This window comes from Anser cygnoides, chromosome 11 (genome assembly GCF_040182565.1).
Source record: "Anser cygnoides isolate HZ-2024a breed goose chromosome 11, Taihu_goose_T2T_genome, whole genome shotgun sequence".
Classification (NCBI taxonomy): domain Eukaryota; kingdom Metazoa; phylum Chordata; class Aves; order Anseriformes; family Anatidae; genus Anser; species Anser cygnoides.
The window spans coordinates 79,803-105,785 of NC_089883.1; the positions used below are offsets into that span (position 1 = coordinate 79,803).

The following is a 25,983-nucleotide window of genomic DNA, read 5'->3' on the forward strand; positions in this document are numbered from 1 at the left end:
CCAATTTGTTGACTGTAGGGTCTCTCACATCCATATCACGCTACACCCTTTGCTTGTCAACCCTGTCAAACACGACCTCATTTGGAGAATTTCCTCCTAATGTCTAATCTAAATCTATCCTCTTTTAGTTTAAGACCATTCCCCCTTATCCTATTGTTAGGTACTTGAGTAAAGAGTCCTCCTCTATCTTTTTTGTAAGACCCCTTTAAGCACTGAAAGGCCACAGGGAAGTCTCGCCTGAGCCTTCTCTTCTGCAGGCTGAACAGCCCCAGCTCTCTCAGCCCTTCTTCATAGGAGAGGTGCTCCAGCTCTCTGATCATCTTTGTGGCCCTCCTCTGGACTCGCTCTAACAGGTCCCCATCTTTCTTGTGCTGGGGTCCCCAAACCTGGGTGCAGTATTCCAGGTGGGGCCTCACGAGGGCAGAGCAGAGGACAGCCACCTCCTCGACCTGCTGGTCACACCTTTCTTGATGCAGCCCAGGACACAGTTGGCCTTCTGGGCTGCAAGCACACGCTGCTGGCTCATGTCAAGCCTTCCGTCCTCCAGAACCCCCAAGTCAACCCCTCAGAGCTGCTCTCAATGAGTTCTCCGAGTCCATACTCCTGTCTGGGATTGCCCCGACCTAGGTGCAGCACCTTGCGCTTGACTTGTTGAACCTCACCCGGTTCACGTGGTGGGCCCACTTCTCCAGCCTGTCCAGATCCCTTTGGATGGCATCTCTTCTTTCTGTCGTACCAACTGCACCACTCAGCTTGGTGTCACCTGCAAACTTGTTGAGGGTGCGCTTGATCCCATCGTCATGTCCTTGATGAAGACCTTGAAAAGCACCGGTCCCAAGACAGACCCCTGAGGGGTACTGCTCATCACCAGCCTCCACCTGGCCGTAGAACCATTGACCACTACTCCCTGGGTATGACCATCAAGCCAATTCCTTATCCACCGGATGGTCCACCCTTCAAAACCATATCTTTCCAATTTACAGATTAGGATGTCACGTGGGACTGTGTCAAAAGCCTTACAGAAGTCCAGGTAGATGACATTGGTCGGTCTTCCCTTGTCAACTGATGCAGTCACTCCATCGTAGAGGGCCACCAGATTGGTCAGGCATGATTTGCCCTTGGTGACACTGTGCTGGCTGTCTCAGATCACCTCCTTGTCTTGCATGTGCCTTAACGCTGCCTCCAGGAAGATCCGTTCCGTGATCTTGGCTTGCAGCAGTTAATTACATATGATTACTTGATATCTGACACACACTGTTTGCTATTTGCCCTGACAATATAAGACTTGTACTAACAATAATATCAGCTCCAGTACCTGATTATTTATCACCAGTAAAATATAAAGGACTTAAAATATATAGTTACTCTCTAGAACTCAACATAACTGATTTGTCGTCTGTTCAAACCTGACATTTATCCAGGACCCCAATGTAAACTGCCAGGCCCTACTACAGATTCAGATCTCTAATTGCTCTCTAACAGCTCTCTAACTACTTCTACTTCAAACTGTGGTTCAAAGCTCCTATGGACAAATACGTTTCTCCAGCCTTTTACTTTATCTATGTAGTCTGAACTTTTGGAAACTTTTCTATACTCCCTACAGTGCAAAAGCTGTCTCTCTCTCTGATGTGTTTTCCAGCAGCCACTGTTGAGTTACATCATAGCATTTTCTACTTATGACATACAAGTACATACGTATCCACCACAGTGCCCAAGATCTAGTTTGCTGTAACTGTTCAACTGACTTGTCTGCATTTTTCCTGGATCCAAATGCATGCAATACCTTGTCTACTTGGCTGTAGCTTTTCAAAAGTAATTCACTAAAGAAATGCAGTAGTAATAACCATCTGTATAGCAGCGTATTTTCCCCTATTAACATGCATGACACTGTAATAACAACTGACACAACACTGTTTTTTTAAATCTATTTTGCGAATTTTATAAGCAGCATATATAAGCCAACCTGCACCTAAAATCCACTGGAGTTGGCTTTAAGTGAAAATCTAGTATCATTCTTGGTTATGGATAGGATTTTACACAGTGAAAGTAGAATAATGCTTATCTTATAGGTATTTATAAAAAAAAATCCACACTGTGTGAGCACTGACAACAGTAAAACGAGAGGAAAGATGTATCTGTATTACACAGTTCTGTGCATACACATACAAGTGAGTATTTTCAAGTTTTGTGAAAGCATTTTAATTGTATGTACCTATATATATATATATATATATATATGTAAGTGTTACGCTGGCCTTACATATGCAGAATTAAAATTAAACAATAATTATGTTTACTGTATGGTTTTGCCTATTAGTGTTAAGTTGTTCAAAGCAACACTACACTGTAATACGGGTACGCTGCAATCAATTAGTATACGATGGACAATGGTATGTCAAAAAAAAAAAAGGTAAAAAACCAGCAGTGATCTAGGCTTTTCCATACCTCCTGCTTCTGCTGTCTATCACTCAAAAATTGCTTGAAATACCAGTCACAGTTTTCTCGTAGCAGTCCTCGGAGTCCCAGGGCTGGCGTTGCCAAAGCTTCATAAAGTGCTAACGCATCTCCTTGTTCCAAAGCTAGGCCAATCTTTGAGATGGCTGCATGTGCTAGTGACAGTAAAGCACAATTTTGAAAGAAACATTAAATGAGGAAGTCCCATAGGTTGTATAAACTACTGCTCAGAAAGAAATACTCTTAGACCTGATGTGTGGCGAGTTAGGTATGTAATCTGAATGGTAGACTTCCAAACCAATTGCAAAACAGTACTTTTAACAAGGAGCTAAAGGATGGAAATAACACTTAAGTTACTCAAGATGAATTGTGGGGCGGCAGGGTGGTATGTGAGGCTCCAGAAGCAACACAGGTAATCCATCCCCTTAAGGAAAGGCAGCAGAAGTCAAAATAAATTCAGCTTACAACTATGTACCAATAGCACGTTAAAAAAAAATAAAAGAAGCAAAAAAAAAAAAAACAGCAAGGGAGCTGCCTTCCACTTCTGCTAGCACTACAGCAGCTTTCTGCTTGTTATAGAAAGCAAGGAGGAGGAGCACAGGTATCATTTTAAAGTATTCTTTTAACCAGGACTATTACTTTAGCATGATACCTACTGTTCACTTTATTGATGTTTCCCTGAATCTCAGCTTGAGTCAGAAGTTCTTCATACACATCTCTCTCTCTCTCTGAATTTTCTGAGGCAATCTGAAGATGAAATAAAAACTAGTCAGTGTTTCTATGATCTCCTTTGTCTTCAGAGATCTTTCATAATCCTTTCATGTAAATAGTCAGTGAGCGCAACTGTTCATATAGAACTATGAGATGGGTCATCTATCCATGACCTACGCGTGCAAAAAGCCCTAGAGTAAATACATATAAAGCATACACTCTGATACAAATGGCATAGGAACACCTTATTTCAATTTATGGACTCTATATGAACACACAGCAGAGCTCCAGGACATGGAAAGCAGAAGACAGCTAGGCATTTGATATATAGTGCAATAAACTACCTTGAACCCTACTGGGAGGGTCAATTGGTTATGCTCACCATTTCATTGATATAAAAACGTATTAATATAGTTTGAAGATAGATGGATAGCATTCCCAACTTATAAAGGATGATATGAATGCTGCGTCTACATATACAATGCGTAATTCAGATAGCTGAACAGTGTAATGCAAGTACTGCTGTCTTCTACCATAGGAAGATGGGTTACTGGGAGCCATATTAGACTATCATCAGGAATAAATACTAATAACTGAATACTATATATACAGCACTGTAACACATTCTGTGAATTCCCTCACAGTTTAAGCTACAATATATAATGGTAATGCGAACAAATCGATGAATTAAAATAATTGATTTACCCTGTTTTTAGCATTCTCCATCTTGTCTTGTTTTGCTCTGTAGAGAGTGTCTTGGTAAGTGGATTCCAGCTGATCATCAAGATTTATTAGCATGGCATTAGGGTTCTTCATTGCCATAAGTGTGTCAGCTGGAACCTGGTGGTCGATTGCTTCATTAATGGCAATGACCGCAGCATGTACTGAAAAACAAGCCACAGCCTGAGAGCCACAAACACAACAGCCCTGCTAAAAATTGAGAACTTGACTGAAAAGAAAAGAATTATCTGGAAGTTAACTGGAAAGCAAAACCAGCATGCTTTTGTGTTCCTGACAAAAAAGGGTGTCTTACTTCTTAGTAGTATGTTCTAGCAGAAAGAGTGCACATGCAAACCCTCTTCCCACTCTTTCAAAAGACCTGTACTGTCTTAAAACAAGGTGCATTAAAACTGACACTTATTATTTAATATGCTGATTCGAATAATCACATAAGATGACTCACATGCTGCTTCATCCACAGAGAGTTCATTTGCCAGAATTCCTCCAATTTTGCTGAAGGCAGGCATCTGAATACCATACTTCTCCAGTTCAAGCCTCATATTACTGATTTCTTCCTCTAAAACGTACATTAAAAGTGTTATATAGGCTACAATGCACTAGGAAACAGCTATGTATATCAATATACATGCTAATCAGTCAGGAAAATGCACAAACAATACTTCAGCATTCCTTTTTCCTGCAGAGAGACTGCATTGAGAAAAGGGGACGGAGAATATGGAGACGTGCTATTGCAAAACACCAAGTAACTCAAAAACAGTGCTGTTAGTTTAGCCTTTTATAGGTACAATCAATAACTGGTTTGCAGGAAAATAAAGCTTTTAAATCTAGTGTGTCCCCTCAGGCAGTAATTTTGGTAATGCAAAACACACAATTTGACACTCCTGCACAAATCAAGTAACTGAAACCTTGATGAGGCATGGGGACATAAGCAGCTCTACTTTAAACTCTTAAGGGAACTCAGAACTGCTTACCATATTCCAGATTAAAACTTCTCCCAAGGGGATGAAGGCAAGCTTAAAGCATCCTACACCAACAGCGGTGAAAAATTAAGCAACTGTTATTTGTGAAAGTAATGATAAGTGAATTAATGACTATTTAACTACCTGCCTGAGAAGCACTCAAAACAAACCTTTTGCTTTAACTGCTGGAACTTCTCACAGCCATTAATCTTGATTTTAATTTGCATTTAGGACTCCCACAGTAACAATCCTTTCACTGACCTATACAATGCCTACAACACAACATCGGCACAGTTTTTCTTTTTACCTGTGAAGTCTACCTTCCCATATAGATCCTGAATCTGCGGCGCAAGACCCAGTTTGAACAGGTACAGGCTACAAAAGAAAATGATCAATCAGAACTAGTAATTTTTCCTCATGGTTCTAACAATTTTAGGAAATAAAGATTTAAGGAACCATTCAGGTAAACCAGCATAACACATCACCAAGAGAATGAGAGCTGACTCTCTTCTGCCTCCCTTTTCACCTGCACGTGACTTCACTAAGCTGATCCAACATACTAAAATGGTATTAACATATTTACTCGGTCATTTTTCTGTAATTTCAGTGAATTGATCCAACTCACAAAGAGCCTGACAAGAAATGGAACTGCTACAAAGGAGGGATAAATCCACACAGCTAAGGATAGCTAGGACTGGGGAAAAAGAAACAAGTTCATCCTTCTTGCCTGTCAGGCTGGCTCAGCACATTTCATGATACTGTACCCTCTAGTAAAGTATCTGATCATAGAGGAACATTAAAAATAAATTATTTAAAAAAAACATATAACCATTCCTCAGGTTGAACTCAGTTTTGACTTGCATGGCAAAGAAAGGACAGACAATTTCACCTTTTCACATGACCTCAACTCATAAAAAATCTAAATCTCCAATCTTTACAGATCTAGGCAATATTTTATTATTTTTATTAAACACAAGCACTAGGCAGGAACACCTATGATTTATGGAATGTCAACAACACTGTGTTCTTGGTCTTCCTTTTTTAACCAGAATATAGTGGTGCACTACGCCTGAAAAAAGAATAAGTTTTTTTTAAATATCCTTTTCCAAGTTTACATGTACATGGCATAATTACTTCTCTTTTGATGGTAAGTAAAATTATTTAAAATCACAGAATCCTGAGAAGTCTGCCTTTGCAGAGAAACCAGCTATAGAACATTTCAGATGAAAGAGGTTTTTTTTTTTCCAATTAAGTAGTAAAAAGGTATTATTAGATGAAAGATTATAAATTCTTCAGCTTTAACTTAAATACTATTCAATTTGCTCCCTGAATTAATTTTCTTTTCCTAATTATGATCTAGAAAGAGTTCAGCAGCAAGCCTAATTTTCTATTTAAACTTGGTTATTGTCCACCATTCTGACTACTGTACAGGAGGAAAAAAATAGAAAATGGCCAGGCTCTAACAAGAAACATGTAACAAGAACTTGTGCCAGCCAACTCTAGGAATAAAGTAGCTACACAGCTGCTAGCAAGGGAGAAACTTTACCAGAACTTACACAAAAAGGAACATAGCTCTTGATAGCAGCAGCGTACCCCATCACAGGTCTACACAAACTCTTGAGTGACTTATTCTGCAGTGATAACTCATTTTAGATATAAGCTTGGATCAAGTTCATCATTTCTATAAATAACAACTTGATCTAAAACTTTATTCAAATAGCGTTCAGACAAATGCAAGCCATCTGTATGGATTGGCAACATTGGCAACAGATCAAACAGCAGAACAAGCTATTCTGGAGAACTGAAATTGAGCAAACAGATGAAGATCCAAATGTATGCAATCCAGCATTAAATCGCCCAGTATATTCCACAAAATGAATCCTTCTTCTGTAAAAATCACATCTTCCAAAAGCCATCCAAACCAGGCTGCCAGGTGCTGGGGGGGGGGGGGGGGGGGGGGGGGAGGTGGAATCAGGAAGCCTAAAGTGTCATCCCATCAAATTGAGAAGTATCAACAAATGGGCCCCACCAGTTTCCTCAGGGACTAAATTATCATACACTGTCTAGGTGAGATTTTAAATTTTAAGAAACCTTTCAGCAACAGTTACTGCTTGATCACTTACTGTGACACACATCAAGATACACATAACTACAATACATAGCTGTGATCATACTAGCTTTTACTCAGTGTGCTGACTGATCTCTGAATAAACCAGTATGTTCTTTTACACAGACAGCTTTTAGGTCTTCAAACTTTCCTTTATGCCCCTATTTTTTATTTTATTGTTGATCTCTGGCTCAGAGAGTAGAGAGGGAGGGGAGAACTGCGTTGGGAAGGTAGTAGTCACAACATACTTGACTGGTTATTTTTCTCCTCAGCATCTGAATTGGCCACTGTCTGAGACAAAATACGGGCTATGTCGATCTTTGCTCCAATCAGGTACAACAGTTCTGCTAGAGAATTTGTCCCCATCTACCCTTCAGCTCAGCTCTCTACCCCTTAGTTTTCAGCTTTCTAGACAGATTTCAGAAGCAAATAGACTTCTGACTAGTACGCCTTACCTGAGTGCGTGAATACAATAGATACAGCGTGGCATGTTCTTGCGATCATAGATATCTGTAGTTTCCGGGTAGAATATCTGAAGATAAAACAAAGTTAGTCTGAACAATACTCACTCTGTATACCTCAATGTCATAACTGTGATAAGCCAAAGTCTTCTGCAGTACGTTAATGAAGCAGCCCACCAAACAAAATTCTTTGAGCTTCTCTGCCCCTAGCTCAACATCTCTCCTACTTGAAGTGTCGATCTTTCCTTTTGTTTCTTTCACCCAAACCAAGGCTTCCTTCTCCCTGCTCGAGTTCTACACACATGAAACCATACAATCCTTCCTTTTTGTGCCTACCAAGATACCGGGCCATAAGAAGTTAACGGGGACTTTGGTGAAAGCTAAGACGACGAAAAAATACGCGCAGCAGAAGAGAGAACGAGGATTTTGTTTGGACAAAATGGGGTCAAAGAGCAATAGAGGAGACAGTGACAAAAGGAGACTGAGATACTCTGCACACAAGTCAGCTAGACTGAAAAAACTTTCAGACAGTCTCAAATGCAAAGCTCCTAAATTTAATATAAAAGTGCTGAAGGAAGTACATTATTTTCTAGTTATTTACAGGTTTCTTGCCGTTGCCAACAAGCACAAAGTAGCATTACTTTTTCTGTAAAGGCAAGAGCAACTGAAGGAAGTACCCTTGCCATCCTGCACTATCAGCTCCCTGGCTCTTCTACATAGGAAAATAAGGCACCAAATGTCACTTTGCGAACGTACCAGACCCTAGCCCAGTTTCTTCAATGCCTCCTCACATGTTTGTTTTCCCCAAGGCCCCATTTCCATCTGAAAATCTTGGCTTATACCTGGCACTTAAACCTTCTATATGTCTAGCTCTCCCCCTGTTTATTTTAATGACCTTCACAGCGTATCATAGAATCATTAAGGTTGGAAAAGACCTCCAAGATCATCTGGTCCAACCATCCCCCTACCACCAATATCACCCACTAAATGAAGTCCCTAAGCATCACGTCCAACCTTTCCTTAAATGCCCCCCAGGGACAGTGACTCCACCAACCTCCCTGGGCAACCCATTCCAATGCCTGACCACTCTTTCTGAGAAGAAATTTCTGCTGATTTCAAACCTGAGCCTCCCCTGGCGCAACTTGAGGCCGTTCCCTCTTGTCCTATCGCTAGTTATCTGCGAGAAGAGGCCAACCCCCAGCCCCCGACAGCTTCCTTTCAGGTAGTTGTAGAAAGCAGTAAGGTCTCCCCTGAGCCTCCTCTTCTCCAGACTTTCTCCAGTTCCCTCAGCCACTCCTCATAGGACTTGTGTTCCAGGCCTTTCACCAGCTTCGTAGCCATTCTCTGGACACGCTCCAGGTCCTCAATGCCTTTCTTGTAGTGAGGGGCCCAAAACTGAACACAATACTCAAGGTGCGGCCTCACCAGAGCCGAGTACAGCGGGACAATCGCCTCCCTGGCCCTGCTGACTGCACTATTCCTGATACAAGCCGGCATGCCATTGGCCTTCTTGGCCACCTGGGCATACTGCTGGCTCATGTTCAGGTGAGCGTTGACCAACGTCCCCACATCCTTTTCCTCTGCACAGCTTTCCAGCCACTCTGCCCCAAGCCTGTAGCGCTGCATTGGGTTGTTGTGACCAAAGTGCAGGACCCGGCACTTTGCCGTGTTGAACCTCATTCCATTGGCCTCTGCCCATCGATCCAACCTGTCCAGGTCCCTCCGTAGGGCCTTCCTATCCTCCAGCACATCGACACTTCTCCCCAACTTGGTGTCATCTGCAAACTTACTGAGGGGTATTTCGATATATCCTAATCCCAAATTTATTCCTTTAAGATCATCAAAAATCCCAACAAGGCTCAACTAGTAAACCTCAACAAGTTATTTGAAAAACTTTGCCTAATATAAAGTAACCAATTTGCAAGCATGTATCCAAATAAAACACAGCAGATTAAGTTATGCAACGCTTGCTTTGGTGGTACTGAGCATGTTTTACAGAAAACAAACAAAAAATATACTTAGAATGCATGTATGCAACTTGATTATCAGCACAGAACTACCACAGTTCCGTATATGTTCACACAATAGCGCTTATTGAACTCCTCTGAGATAGCAGGCCATTCATTCCTTTAGTATAGCCAATAATTCATATTTAAGTCACACCAGGAACATATTTCGAATTCATTTAAAAATTTCATAGGCAAATCTGAAGAAATGGAGAATCTATTGTTTTCTGTTGCACTGCTTCTTTCAGTGTAGGTTTCTAAAAAACTGCCACAATCTAACCGTAGCTCAAATACTGCTCAACAGAATGCAGACGGTATGCCAGACTTGTGATATGAAGAATACTGTACAGAAGAACATATTATTTTTCTCCTAATCATTCTCTCTCACAGCAGAATGAAATATGTCAGCATATTTTCGGATAGACTTTCTACAGAAATGCAAATCTAGAAAACGAAGAACTAACTATATAGAAGTCTGACGATTTTAGTTAAACAGCAAATGTTTCCACAGAATGTAAGCCTTTTTGGGATTATATACTTATCAACACATACAACATAGAAATTACCTTTGGGAGACCGATCTCAGCCATGGCATTCAGCCACTGAATTACATTATCAGTGTGCCGGAAGTGAAGACCAGTTGCCTGAAATAAAAATAGGCAGAAACAAGAGGGAGGGCAGGCAAAATATCACAACTGACGAGACAGATGGTGAAAACTGTACTCTTACGGAAAAGGCGTTAGAAGTCTTCCATGTATTATATTGCTTATTTATAACAAGGCAAGTTCTATCATGAATGCAAGCTCAGACATAAAGCTAAGAGTCCACTCCCCTCACTTACCCAATGTTCTAAAGTGAAGGAGGAGTTTTTCAAGGTAACGCTAAAATAATGTAACTTTCTGCTTATTCAGTCTGCACCGCCACGTGCACACTTTCCTATTGTAAATCTATACCTAATCCAATACCCACAGAGAGCAGCTCTCACCTTATATCTAGTCTGTTCCCTATCATAGATTTTCTTCACAGAAACGACTTTAGGAGAGAAAAAGTTTCCAAGTTTGGCCAGGTAGACTCCATTTCTCAATCCTTCTTCGAGTTCTGTTGTGGGAGGCAGCTCCTCATTCAGACAGGCCTCCATCCATCTGTAAGTGCAAGAAGAACAAATTGGGTCACTTGAATATAATTCCAATTTGTGAACACAACTCTATGTTAAGTAAGTTCCTTGCTGCTACTGCTATGTTACTCTCCAGCATAATATTTACTTAGCACAGAGGCTGAAAGTCGGTATAGCACTATCAGAAAATCTGTGTCATTAAGACACTAATCAGTAATGCTTCAGACAAAATATTAAGCAGAATTACAGAGTTCAGAAGTTATTAAGATACCATCTCAACAATATATTCTTCCTTCTTCAGCTTGTGATTTAACTGGTGCCGGTCTACATAGTAGTCGACCTGTCCTTTTAACTCACTCACATCTTCCTCTCGAGTACGGGATCATTTTACAAGCATCTCTTTTATTCTACTTTCATAAAATATCTGCTAGTTATTTCTCTAGTTGATTTCCTACAATGCTTTCATCAAGTCTACGTTCCTGGCATATATATTTTCTTCCACTTCTCCTATACATTTCAAAAACAGAAAAAATGGGAACAGGCACTACTATGGTCTGACTTTCAGTAACAGAACTTTGACTTTTCTCTCCTCATAACAACTGATTTTCTCTCGTTTCCTTCTGTCTCATTTAATTTAATGGTGCTATTGCAGGTCCTCGTGACAAAAGAAAAAAGAAAAACAGCAAAAACTTGAAAAGTTGCTGTGCTCACGACACAGGTGCACCTTGACATTTTTTCTTTTCAAAGCTACCACAGAATGTGTATCGCAAGCTCAGCTATGCAGTTTCTTCCAAAGACGACACGCTCCCTGGCTGTTCTGTTCTCCGAAGAAGGGAGCTCCACTGCCAGGGAACCTTTCTAAAGTGTTTTCCTTAGAACATGCCTCACTTCCACCCAAACTCTAAAGCTCCTAAAGGACAGATCAGCCTTGGATCAATTGATTTCACAGAAAAGCATCTTTCAAAACAACAGTGGCCCAGAATAGCACAACCAATATTATAAAACAGATCTGACAGTGTAATATAAGAAAGGTTAATAAATTGGGTCACAGGAACGATGAGTTCACTTTACTGGGAATGAGTGTAAAGAAAGGCAGAGGATCCTACTGCGGTGGTTTTATCCTGCTGAACAGCTGAACTCCACCACAACTGCTTTCTCACTCACCCTTCTCAAAAGAAAGGGGGGAGGAGTACATACGATGTTAAGAAAGACAGCTCATTGGTTGAGAAAAGGATAATTTAATTAATGGAAAAAGAAAGAGGAAACAAAACCAAGCAAAGGCTGCACGGAAGCGCAGAGAGAAGAAAAAATTGTTCTCTAATTCCCATCAACAAGTGATGTTTGGCCACATCCTGGGAAGCAGGGCCTCAGTATGCATAGCAGTTGTTTGGGAAGACAGATGTCTTCAATAATGAGAGCACCCCCTCCTCCTTCCCCTTTCCCACCTTTTATTGCTGAGTGTGACATTACATGGTATGGAATACCCCTTTGGTCGGTTTAGCTCAAATGCGCTAGCGATGTCCCTTCCCTACTTGCCCACCTCCAGCCTACTGGCTTGGGGGGTGGGGGCGGGGAGAGAACCTTGATGCTGTGCCAGCACTGCTCAGCAATAGCCAAAATGTTGGTGTGATAGCAATAGTGTTCTAGCTACAAGTGCAGAGCACAACACTATATTGGCCATTGCAGGAAAAGTTACTTTCATCCCAGTCACACCCAATACACCTGCTGACCCAATGTTTCTATTTTTTTTTCTTTTAAATGAGATTGAGATATATTGGGTCCCAGAGAAATTTCTCCAGAAACAGAATTTTAATTCTCTGAATACTGTTTTACATGCATACGTAACTGTAAACTATTTAGCTCCATGTTAATCCAGGCAAAATAACAGAAACACACCATACTGAATGGAAGTGATACTAGATTAAATGAATAACATATTCTACAAGGACAGGCTGAGGATGCTTGGGCCATCTGGTCTGGAGAAGAGGAGGTCAAGAGGGGACCTCATTTGCTCCCTGCAGCTTCCTGAGGAGGGGAATCACAGAATCACAGACTTGTAGGGGTTGGAGGGGACCTCAAGGGATCATCGGGTCCAACCCTCCTGCCAAAGCAGGTTCCCTACAGCAGGTTGCCCAGGCAGGCATCCAGACGCGCCTTGAATACCTCCAGAGGCGACTCCACAACCTCCCTGGGCAACCCGTTCCAGTGCTCTGTCACCCTTACTGTGAGGAAGTTCTTTCGCATGTTGGTGCAGAACTACCTGTGATCCCTTTTGTGGCCACTGCCCCTTGTCCTGTCCTGTCCCCACAAACCACTGAAAAGAGGTTGGCCAAATCCCTCCGTCTCCCACACTTAAGATATTTGTAAACATTAATAAGATCCCCTCTCAGTCTTCTTTTCTTGAGGCTGAACAGACCCAGGTCTCTCAGTCTTTCCTCATAGGAAAGATGCTCCAGGCCCCGTGTCATCTTTGTGGCCCTCCGCTGGACTCTTTCCAGGAGATCCCTGTCTTTTTTGTACTGGGCAGCCCAGAATTGGACACAGTACTCCAGGTGAGGCCTCACCAGGGCAGAGTAGAGGGGGAGAATCACCTCCCTTGACCTGCTGGCCACGCTCCTTTTTATGCACGCCAGGATCCCACTGGCCTTCTTGGCCACCAGGGCACACTGATGGCTCATGGTCAACCTGTCGTCCACCAGGACCCCCAGGTCCTTCTCCGCAGAGCTCCACTCCAGCAGGTCACCCCCCAGCCTGTACTGATGCACGTGGCTGTTCCTTCGCAGGTGCAGGACTCTACACTTGGTCGTGTTAAACCTCATTTGGTGTCTTCCTGCCCAGCTCTCCAGCCTGTCCAGGTCTTGCTGAATGGCAGCACAGCCTTCTGGCATGTCGGCCACTCCTCCCAGCTTTGTATCATCGACGTACTTGCTTAGGGCGGACACTATTCCCTCATCAAGGTCACTGATGAAGATGTTGAACAAGATCAGATCCAGCACTGACCCCTGGGGAACACCGCTAGTCACAGGTCTCCAGCCGGACTCTGCGCTACCAATCACCACCCTCTGAGCTTGGCCAGTCAGCCAGTTCTCAACCCATCTTACTGTTCACTCGCCTATCCCACGCTTTCTCAGCTTTGCTAGCACGATGTCGTGGGAAACAGAAGTGCAGAGCTGTGGCTGTGTTAGGCATTTTTGACTAACTTTTTCGTCAAGTCTGGACAAAGAATTGAATAGAACACAAGCATCCCAGAAAGCATCCACTCTGAAGCCAATGTCTAAGAGTGTCCACAAGTGATTTATCTGGGGCTCATTCAAGCATGCATGTGACTTATAATGGCATTCACCTCTCCCTGTAGCTCAGCATTTGATCCTAAAGATTTTTGATTCAGAGGGACAGGGTGATTTTGAGATATATTTGTATCTTTCTCACTAGTTCCACCTCATCCAAATCTGCATGGAGAAAAAATTATTATCTGCTAGTACCTAAGCAACCTCTGTAAATGTGCAGCGGTGACAATTGTTATGAAGCATCTGAAAGACTACAGTATAAACGGAGTCCTCCTAGCCCCTTCAAAAATATTTTACAGCAGCACGAACTATTAAAATCCTGGAATGAAGTTCTGCAAGTGAGTCCTCCTTTATACTCTGCCAGCACTGATCTTGTACAAGATCTGTTTCCTTTCCCATAAACGTGAGCCATAGTGTGCCCTGGCAGCCAAAAGGGCAAACTACATTTTGCGGTGCATTGAACAGCATAGTCAGCCAGTCAAGAGAGATGACTTTTCTGCTGTATTTAGCACTGGTGTGGCCTCACATTGAATACTGTGTGCAGTTCTGGACTCCAAAATATAAAAGGGACGTTAAGATCCTTGAAAGCATCCAGAGTAGGGCAAGAAGGCTGGTAAAAGGGCTGGAAGGCATGTCCTACAAGGAGAGGCTGAGCATGCTTGGGCCATCTGGTCTGGAGAAGAGGAGGTCAAGAGAGGACCTCATTGCTCCCTGCAGCTTCCTGAGGAGGGGAAGCGCAGAGGGAGATGCTGGTCTCTGCTCCCTGATAACCCGTGACAGGACACGTAGGAACAGCAGAGAGTCGTGCCACAGGAGGTCCGGACTGGGCATTAGGAACAAATTTCTTTACCACGAGGGTGGTCAAACACTGGAACAGGCTCCCTAAAGAGGTGACTGATGTCCCTCCATGTCCGTCAGTGTTCAAGAGACATTCAGACAATGCCCTCAACAATACGCTTTAACTTTTTGTTAGTCCTGAAGAGGTCAGACAGTTGGACTTGGCGATCTTCCTAGGTCTCTTCCAACTGAACTACTCCATTCTATAAAACGCTGCAGTGGAACACGTCTGTCTTGCTGGGGCAGACTTATATAGATGCTCCAAAATATATCACCAGTCAGAGGAAGAGAAAGTTTTCCAGCTCTTAACTTGTACCATCTTTCAAATGACAGACAGAAGTATCGAGCAAGTTCTATTTAGAACACATTTTTACACGTTCCTTACTTTTCTGCTGCAACAGAAGTTACTTTCTGTATCATGCTGGCTAGATTGCCTAGGTCCTTGTGAGAACAATAAAACTCTATGTTCACAATTCGTTTCTTGACTAATTACAAAATGCAAACTGAAACACTAGCATTATTTTCAAAAGTCTTGTAGGAGTCACTAACAGAAACAGTACATCACCTCTTTTCCTTCAATCTTGTTCTTTAAAACTTGTCTTTAGTCGCAATCTCAGTTTCAACAGTCATTAAAAATTTCAAGTAAAAAAATTCAATTTATACAAAGGCATGAAAGGCATCTGTCAGGAAGGGAAAGGAATAGGCAAACTGGTCTGTCTCATTCCTATTCTGCACATACAGCATATAGGATTGAACGTTTGCAAGAAAGATTTCAAGAATATTAACAATAAGACTTCACAGATTTGTTTTTAATATTAGTTTTTTTTTTTCCTTTAATAGAAAATACATAGCATCTACTATCTTCTGACCATACTTTCATTTTGTATGAAGTAATACAGCATACTTTCATGCTTACTAAACATGAGGATGACATAAAACCTACATACGTGCTGGAGGCCAGGAGTAAGTTCAACATTTTTTTCAACATATTAAGCAAAGGTCAGAAAAAATTAAATTCAGTAGTAATTAACACACTTAGGAAAACAAATGATTCCAGAAACACAGAACAGAGAACCAACTTCAGCAGCATGTCTTCAAGTAAAAGGGTAGCAACTCAGCAAAACACTACCATTTGATACCATTATGAAAATATTATACTGTAAATGCATGATACTAGCATATCTATCAGGATACACAAAACAATTCTTGTGCTAAGCATGCATATCAATGCCCCAGTTGGAAATTTTTCTGTTTTGGCACCACACTTCCAGAAAGACACGGAGTGAGCAGAGAGAAGAGAGAACAACCCAGGCAAAAGGACTACATACTTATCGAATAGGACCCACAGAGAAATATGAAAGAGTTGGGTTTTCAGTCTAAGAAGTGCAAAAGGGAGACAACTTTACGTGTTTAAAGTGCTGCAGCTAAGAGGAAGAAAATAACCCATTCTCCACATCCATTGTCAAGTAGAAAGGTAATATTACAGCAAGACATACAAGTTACGTAACAGGGAACCCTTCCAGTGCTAAAAAACACTGAAGCACTAGAGCTATGGAGTCTCTGTCACAAGAGGATCTTTAAGAATACGTTAGAAAAGGTTCCATATAAGGAACATGCTAGGCAGAGATGTTTTTTGTCTCCTTCAGGCAGAAAAACAGACTAGACAGTCGGGAGGACCACTTATTAGGGTAGGGGGGTTGGGTGTTTTGTTTGGTTACTGAGGTTTTTTTTTTGTTTGTTTCTTTGTAGGTGTTGTGGTGTGGTTTTTTTTAATTGAATCTATATAGCCACTCAGAAACACAGACAGGAGGTAAGCTGCAGCCAAATTATTCCCCTTACCAAATATATATATTTATTATTTTTTTTAAATCACCAGAAATTTCAGTCCTTATTCTTACCTCTTTGCTTCCTCCAGATGACAAAGGTATTCATAGGCTACATTCTGGCGTCGTCTTTCATCCATTTCCTCTGCTGTTAATCTCTCGTTATCCAAGACAGCTGCAAAAAGTCAAAAAAACATTCCCAGGTGGTTGAAGACTGAATGCAGCTAGACAGGCACACAAAAAATCATATCCAACCCTTCCCCCAGGAACTCACCACAGGTTTTGATTCAGAAAAATGAGGGACCAAACGCACCTGATCTTTGCAAGCAACAGAAGAGATCTTGTTTCCTTGCCCTTCCTCCCTCATCACATAAGTTTGACATCTTCCCTCTGTCTGATTTCCCCATTTGATTATGATCCCGCTTTTTCCCCACCTTCCACTGAGCAAAGTCCTCTATTTTCTTATTTTCTTCTAGCTTTGCCTTCCTCTTTCTCAAAAGCACGTCAGTGACCACGTATGTCTCCACCTATCTTCTGTTTTAGTACTCAAAGATTAAGAAGGCTAACAGCGTATTTTCATGTCAAATAATCTCTTCTATATTGTCATACTTCATCTCTAAAAAGATGGAAATGCTCATGATCCTCATTTGGAGGGGAATCTTTCAGATCCACAACCTGCATATCATCTTTTTATTAAGCTGAGGACCTACCTATGGGCATATGCCTAAATCTTTCAGATTCTATACATTCAAAGCCTTGGTGATATAGCTTGTCCTTTCCACTCTTACAGCTAAGTACCTCGTCCATGCTCTCATGAGGAGAAAAAAAAGCACATTTTTAGGTTTTACAGATCAACTTGACAAATAGGAAGTGTCTCATACCATTCTATTAATCGAAGACTAGCTTACACCTAAAATACCTTAATTAAAAAAAAATAAAAAAAACCTGATGTGGCATCAACCATAGCACTTGGGATCAAGCAAGACCTTGGTTGAAATTGCAAAGCATCTCTCAGAAACCTGTCTGAAGTACCTCAGAAGCATCTTTCTGCTTCCATCAACCCCTCCCAAAGTTATAAAAAGCTGTCCCAAGCCACAGGGTAACATCTACTAGCAAGGGAAAGTTCCCCCTCCCCCCGATTCCCCCAGCTCCATCCTTCCTTTTAACAATAAACCGAGTGCGGAGCACACCGCCCCTTTCGCAGGACTCTACCTGCTGCTGCCCTCCCTGCCCACCCCAGGCCTCGCCGCGGCACGGTAGGCACCGCGCGGTCTGACCGGCTGTCGCTTACGCCATCTCCCATCCGCCTCACAGCCTTTTCCTCATCTTTACTCATTCTTGACGTGACAGCTTGCACAAGCAAGCATACATTTCAGAACCTTTGAGCTAAAGCCTCCCTCTCCACAGTAAGCGTGTTTTCTAGGAAGTGAAGGCGTTCAATCTAAACGCTTCCGATCGCGCGTTTCGGATGGTATGTCAGGCACCTTTACCGAAACGAACAGGAAGGGAGACGGAAGGGTCCGCCACCGCGGCGGCTCGCCGCGCCCCTTCCCTGCCGAGACTCCACCACCGCCGCCGCCGCGCCCCGTCCCGTCCCGTCCCACCAGAGGCGCCCCCGCCCTGCCGTGCTCCCCTCCCCGCGGCGGACATCTTGGGCGAGGCGCGGAGCTCGCCCGCGGGAGGCGCAGGCACCCCCTGCACCGCGACGGCAGGAGAACGCCCCTGCGCTGCCCGCCCAGCACCTTCTCCCAGCGCTCTTTAGCGCTCGGGGAAGAGACGGCTGCCCCGGGAGAACTCGCGGGACCCTCGGCGCCCGCCCCGTGGGAGGCACGGCGGGCCGCGCCCAGGAGCCCTCGCACCCCGCCGGTGGGGCCCGCCGAGCCCGCAGGCCAGCCCCAGAACCGAGACCCCACGCTCTCCCCGTGCCTGCGGCGCCGCAGCCTCCGCTCTCAGCACCGGTCCCCGGGAAGGGACGGGCTGCGCAAGCCGGGCTGGGCGTCGCCGGGTAGGATGTTACTTGGCGGCCCCGCCGACTCCCGGACGCGAGCCCAGGAGCCCCAGTACTCACAGCCATAATGCGGCCGGGATATGGCCAGCCCGTCCACCTCCTCTGCCGCCATGGCGCTGCGCTGGACCAGGGTCGGCCGGGAGCAGGGCGCGGCTGTTCCTCTTCCTGCCGCACCGGGTGTGGCGGGGGAGGAGCTGCTGCACCGCGCTCGCTCCCTCTCTCCCCGCCCCGGCCGCCTCCGCCAGCTTCATCCGCTGCCGTGGTCGGGGTGAGAGCCTGCCCCGACTCGGCCGCCAGCTTGCCCCTCCTGCCAACCTTGTGGTTTCAGCCGGACTCAGCGACCGGCTCAGCCCAGCCCATATCCTTCAGCCCTGCTGGAACTTCGGCCTGACCACTCACAGAGCACGGTGTCCCCACGGGCCCCACCCTGCCTGCCTCGGGGTCCCCCTCACAGGGGACCTGACTTTGTCCCACTTGTAGCACCCTGAGATTTCCTGTCAGTCCCACTGGTAATATTCAGCTAATCTCTGGCCTGCCAGCCCAGTTACATGGGATGCAGCCTAGGTCAAGCCAGCCAGCACTCCACAACCACCAGGCCCAAAACTTCCAACCCTTACACACGCAGCACTGCCCTGCAAGCCCCAGTGGATACAATGCAGCCAGGTAAAATCAGCCTTGACAGTTACCCCACCCCCACCCTACATACACTCTGCCAGGCCAGGCTTACATAGGACCTCTTCTCCCACCCAGTGTCCCAGCCCCATCAGCCCTCCTTAAGAAAACTTGGCCCTGCTGGGCAAAGCTGTGCCCTTCTCCCTGAACCACCAATCTAACTGCTGGCTTCACCACAGTAGCTCACTTGAAATGTCAGCCACAGTTTGATGCCAAGTGCCCCAAAATCCTAGCATACAACAGCGGCAATATTCAGCAGCACTACCACAGAAAGTGATCACACCCTCACAGTCCCCTTCACCTCACTACGTGTTAGGCTCTCCTGTCACTCAGGAGTCAAAGTACTGAAGATGTCACTACATGTCCATTTCAATTAGTCCCATGAATTTTGCTGCCAGGGCATAAGCTTACTAGCAAAGCACAAATTAAGTAATTAGGTCGATCGATAGCATCCTTATCTCTATTAGGAAGAGCACCACCAACAGGGGATCCTTTCCCTTTATTCCGGGCTGGTAAAACCACATCTGGAGTGCTGGGCCCAGTTTCTGCTTCCTCAGCACAAGTAGGGCACTGAGCAACTGATACAGGGCTTGGAGGACAAAAAGCAACTGGCACAATGAAATTCAAGAAAGACCATTTAAACATAAGAAGCATTTTTACTCTGAGGGTGGTCAAACACTGGAACTAGTAGCAGAATCCTTGAAGACACCCCAAACCTAACTAGGCAGAGTCCTGGACAACTTGCTCTAGTTGACTCTGTGCTGAGCAACTCAGGTTGGACTAGAGACTTCCAGAGGACCCCTCCAACCTCAACGAATCGAAGAATTCATGAAAAATGTTATTTACGTAAATTTAGGAATCTGTGAAAGAGAGACTAAACAAAAGCTGGTTCTGTTGATTAAGAGTTATATGCCACAGTTTAACAGTTACAGGAATAACTACACAGGTCAATACCAGACAAGATTTACAGAACTTTCAACTTTTCTCTAAAAGCAGCATCAGGCATTGTACTGGAGCAAGCGATATGCCCTCGGAATTTTAGATAAGTCTGACTTTAACTTTCAGGCTCATCTTTTTAACTGAACATGTCTACTGTTGCCAAAGCAGCTATATATAAATGCTTTTACATCAGTAAGTGCTATATTTCTAGGACATTATGCTTATGGACTACTCCAAGAAAGAAGCACTTCTGCTGTTGAAAAAAATTTGTTTCTCCTGTAGACATGAGTTAAGTAGATGAAGAGGAAATATATAGGGAAAAAATAGCAAATTCTAAAGCATGTTTTAAATGATAGAATCAAAAAGGGGTTTAAGAAAGCCACATACAAACACAGTAACTATTGCATGTATTTAGATTTAGAAGTAATAAGAGTACCTGTAATTAGTTTTCTTGTGTATTTTGCCAAGATCATGTGTGAAATGTAAAAATGTAACAACGTACAGAGATTTTCAATTACCCAATGGACATTTAAATTACTACCTTATCTACTGAGGATGCTCACTAGATCTCCCAGTTATATATATACACACATTGCACAAGTTTTATTAGCAGCTATACTGAATAAATGTAGTACCTCAAGGCTGCATGGTGTCAGGTGTATACATACTCCTGACAATTCACATTCAACTGCTCGTGTAAAATGTAAGCACATGTGTTGTGGTTTAAGCCGGCTGGCAGCTAAACACCACACAGCCGTTCGCTCACCCTCCCCCCTCCTTCTCTGGGATGGGGAAGAGAAACGGGAAAGTGAAGCCGGTGAGTTGAGATAAAGACAGTTTATTAAGACAGAAAAATAATAATAACAATAATAGTGATAATGATAATAGTATTAATAATAATAATGTGTAAGAAACAAGTGATGCACAATGCAATTGCTCACCACCCGCTGACCGATGCCCAGCCTATTCCCGAGCAGCCGGCCCCCCACCCCGGCCAGCCACCCCTATATATTGTTTAGCATGACGTCAGATGGTATGGAATACCCCTTTGGCCAGTTGGGGTCAGCTGTCCTGGGTCTGTCCCCTCCCAGCTCCTGCTGCACCCCCAGCCTGCTCGCTGGCAGGACAGAGCGAGAAGCCGAAAAGTCCTTGGCCTGGTGTAAGCACTGCTCTGCAACAATTAAAACATCAGCATGTTATCAGCACTCTTCTCATCCTAATCCAAAACATAGCACCCTACCAGCTACTAGGAGGAAAATTCACTCTGTCCTAACTGGAACCAGGACAACATGAAACAAGTGTTTGTCAGTCTGCAACCTGTTTTTATATGGAATGCTCTAGTAAGTAGAAAGAAAACAAATGAGAAAAAGAATGTTTTCACAGTAAGATGCTGCTAATAGTAATGCTGATTCAGATATTTTGTAGATGTGCATTCCATCATCACAGAAATTTCTGTGGAAAGAAATACATAACGATTTCAAAAAAAAATGTGATACAATTCTACATTCAGAGACTCTTGAAGCCTTTTCCAATTTGCCTCACAAGTGGATGGATATCTTCTGCTATTTTTGTGTGTTTAGCTGGAACATATTGTCTTCAGAAGAGTGATAATCTCAACAGATGTTAAACATTCTCAAACTTTCTATATTATACATCTATGTGATGATAACGATTCAGAGACTGGTTCTCCTAAAAAAAAATCTTTAAACATTATTATTTTAGACTTGAGTCAAATTTTACTTATATTACACAAATAGTTTGGAAAGTTCAATCCAGTTGAATGTTTTCTTTTGCTTAAGTGTTCTTGCAGAGATAACACCTAACAGTTTGCCTGTACATGCATGTCTATCCAGAAGCACTGGGCTGACATATACCAACAGACTCTCAGGGCTATTCCCCCGCTTTCAGAGTCAACCACATTTATATAAGCCACACTCATAAACCCACCAAAATTCATCAGTCATCTTAGAATTTGTTTCCCAGAGCCCAGTATTCCAATGGGCATCAGTTCTACACCTTCTGTTAGGATATTTAGAAGACTTCCAAATTCCTACCTAAATTAATTCAGACAACACATATGAATTTGGGTTTTGTGTTAATATAGCCCCATTAGTTAAATGGCTCTTCTCCCTTAGTGGTGTTTATTCCTAATGTGTTTCTAGAAAACAATTCCATCATTCAATCCATTTTCAGCCTTGGCTATGCATCTAAACCATAACAATATTCAAATTTCTATAGTCAACACAGAACCTAATATTATGAGCTCTTTATTATCCAGAAAAAAAGGAAGGTTGGGGTAAAGCAAATCATACATACATTAGGCTTCAGGAATACATGGTCTCAATACCAAATGATCGAAAGATGGAACCATAACATCAGTATTAAAAAGACCCGCTTTACAAACTGAGATCTTCGTAGATATAGAATTCCTGCAAATGCAGAAATCTGTGTGCATTCCTTCTTTAAGAAGAAAAATATAAAGAACATAAATAGGTACAGAAAAAGGCAACAGTGATTATCAGAACTACGGAATGGTTTTCATTTGAAGAGAAACAAACTAAATTAAGACTTCATGGTTAAGAAAAGAGGTAACTGGAAGGAGAGAAAAGGGGAAAGAAAGTGAGAATTTTATTTTCTCAAAAAATACAGAATAGGTAGTCACAAATTTAACTGTAAGAATGCAGTTTTAAACCAAACAGAAGGAAATGTAATTTTGAAGACCAAAAGAATAGACTCAAAAAGGAATTACATAAATTCACAAATGTTGATCAAAGGCAACTAAACGTGTGAACCTAAATGAAAGCTCAGGAAGATCATGTCACTGATTAAGAAGCGATCCCTTTCCAAGCGTGCCTTATTTGTGTTCCCTATCCTTCAGTATTCTCAGCTGACCAATATCAGACATAGGGCATTGGGCTAAAGAGGCCTATGCTTTGATTCAGTTAACCTGGTTTTACCAAGAATGCAGGTAACGATCCCAAAGGAAACCAAATTTTCCTATTAAGTCATGTTAAAAGAGGCAAAAATGAACACAAGCAATAGATTATTATTAATAAATGATGCCAACAATTTTGGAAGACTATAACACACATCATCTCCTAATCGAAACAAAGGGTTTATAATAAACAGTTACAGTTCTAATTTTTTTTCATTGCATTACTGTACATGTGACTGCTTTGCAGTTATGAGAATAGACTTTAAACAATGTTTATATATAAAATCTATGGAGGGCAGAACTGGTTTTGTTCTGTTTTTATTCCCCTAAAAATCCTGTAATATTGTTTTTACAGTCCAACAATCCTTCCTCAAAAAAATAATCTTACACTTACTCTCTTCTCTAAGACCTATTCTGATAAGAAAGATAAAACAGTATTATTTCACATAATTGCAGATTCTGAATAAACTGCTTCAGAGTTATATTTCAACAGTTCCTTATAATGGCTCCACTGATTTAAGATCTCTGGTCTTTGTTACTGTCTTCATTAACTGCTGTTTGTTAGCGTTTGTGTATCTGTGTGTTTGATCTATTGCCTCTCCTGTTGCTTGTCTTTTTTTTTTTTTCTGTTGAATATTTACTAGCCAGATAGCCTTACAAATAGCATTACAGAGATACCTATTCTTTCTCCAGTTTCGAAATTCAGCTATAAATTCTTTTTTTTTTTTAAAAAAAAAAAAGTAGTACTTGGCCTTAATGCCTAGTCATTAGTTCTTCCCTGAGGAAATGAAGAGCTCCAAAATTCAGTCATTTCAGTCCTTTATTTAAACTACTATTACATGTTATTTTGAAGGTGTTTATTTGCCACTTCCTTTACAAGATAGATGTCTGTGAATGGTGCTGGAAAAAAAAAAGATTTTTAGAAAACCTGAAGATTCTGAAGCTGCAATTCTATAGTCACTTCAAGACAACCTAGCTACAGGCTATCACTGAAACAGAAGGAATCTCTAACCTCCTCTGTCCTCCTCCAAACAGTATAGTATATACAATTATTCCACCTGCCTTTCCAAAGTATTGTAAGGCCTTGCATTCCAAGAAAGACTGGGAAATAATAGCCTATTCAAACAGTTTTCCACTGAAGAATTTTTCAGACGTATCCTAATATCTAGCAAAACAAAGGCAGAAGACGGAGTAGGATCTGCTCTATGTTCCATTTAGCACTAAGAATTCCAAGTCATCACTTACTCTCTCTGTAGCACACATAGAACTGGCCCAGACTGCTGAAATAAAAATAAGATCTAGTGCCACACTGCATCTTAGCAGCCTTCATTCTGATGAATCTTCTCATCTTTATTAGTCATTTCTTCTTAATACTATTTTTTGCACTTCGTGTGTTTACAGACTTATGTCACCTTTCCCTTTAGACCTCACTCATTCAAGATATGTTTAAATCTTATCCTCTATACCTGAAATAAGGTTTAGGTCCACATTCATTTTTGTTGTCTTCTCCAATTACCCAGTTCAGCTACATTCTCTGTTCCTACAGGCCCAGAATGCCCTGCATGAATCTGATAGAATTGCCTCAAATGACCCAGTATATGTTTTAAACACACATGCATATGTGTTATATATATATATATATATACACACACACACACACTTAGTGTGCACGTGTGTATATATACACACAAAATGCATGTATACAGCCAGCAGCTGCCTGGCACACAGCCCTGTATGCACACTGTCTGCAGGACTCCTCAGGGAAGCCTAAGAACAAGCAACAGACAAGGAGGAGCCCTAATCCTGCCCAGTCCTGCTATAGTCATGACATGCAGCTAAGACACAGCCACAGGCTGATGAAATAGCAGAGGAGCACTTCCTCTTTGGAGGAACGTGAGCAATCTCTCCACTGAATAACCATCATGAAAACCTCTCCTTTTCCCTGTGACAGTGCAACATGGGCAAGCTGGCAAAAACACTTGCTGAACTGCAAACACTGTGTACTTGTTTCCAAGCACCAGGTACAATTTCTTTCACTTGAAGCATCTGTAAGGTCCAGGGAAGCCCCACAGCTACCTGGAGAAAAGAAAACAACACTGTGCAATTCAAAATTCATTTTGTCTGTGGCACAGATATCCTCCCCCTCTTTTGCTTTTTTAACTCCTTTTAATGCTGTTTTTTCTGTACTTGTTCTCATGTAGCCTACCTACAAAGGCACTTTGAGAACCAATAAGGTAATTTAAGTCCTAACCAGACTACTATATTTAGCTGAACGCAAATGAGTGGGGATGGGCCACCCATTTACAGATTGTAAAGCAATGACCCAATGAGACATCTGGTCTGACCTATTCTGCAAACTGGCCACAGTACCTTACCAATACTCTCTATCAAACCCGTAACTCTCACCATCAAATAAGAAATTCCAATGACAGAAAAGCTACCATATCTCCATTTAAATTGCTTTCATAATTAATTCTAGTTTTACCTTTAGCACAACTCACTTCCAACAAATCAGTAACTCTAAAAAATTAGCTTCCCCCCACCCCTAACTGCAATAAACAAATGTTCCCTCTGCTTTAATAAATGTTACATCGTTTATTTCTGCCTTGTTCTCAAGAAAGACACCTGACAGTCTCACTTTTTGTGATGGAATGCTACTATAACCTTGATTTCTGGCTTCAGAAGACTATTATGTTTAGATTCAAGAGCTCTCAGATTAAATTAGTAAGTATTTACATAAATAAAAGCATCATGTTATTAGCAATATACAGTACACCACTAAGCTATGTATTTGGCATTTACAGGTAAAGCATTCTGGGGTCAAATATTGAGCCATCACTCTCTACGTATTTAACTCTATATAACCTGACTATAGCATAATTAGCTTTACAATCAGTTAACAATCACAATTCAATTTAGTATTAGTCAT

General features: G+C 42.3%; 1 protein-coding gene across 1 annotated transcript in view; it reads right to left on the minus strand.

The window, feature by feature from the left end:
- The window catches only part of IQGAP1 (IQ motif containing GTPase activating protein 1), a 56,977-nt gene extending 38,252 nt beyond the window's left edge, over positions 1-18,725 (minus strand). Inside the window, exons 1-10 of the mRNA XM_067003553.1 lie at positions 18,569-18,725; positions 16,576-16,675; positions 10,425-10,581; positions 10,006-10,083; positions 7,428-7,504; positions 5,173-5,240; positions 4,349-4,462; positions 3,871-4,049; positions 3,111-3,201; positions 2,446-2,609 (exon numbers count right to left, since the gene is read on the minus strand). Coding sequence (XP_066859654.1) covers positions 2,446-2,609; positions 3,111-3,201; positions 3,871-4,049; positions 4,349-4,462; positions 5,173-5,240; positions 7,428-7,504; positions 10,006-10,083; positions 10,425-10,581; positions 16,576-16,675; positions 18,569-18,620 — 1,080 coding nt within the window. The 5' untranslated portion in view covers positions 18,621-18,725. The remainder of the gene's footprint in view (positions 1-2,445; positions 2,610-3,110; positions 3,202-3,870; positions 4,050-4,348; positions 4,463-5,172; positions 5,241-7,427; positions 7,505-10,005; positions 10,084-10,424; positions 10,582-16,575; positions 16,676-18,568) is intronic.
- Between the last annotated feature and the right edge of the window lie 7,258 nt (positions 18,726-25,983).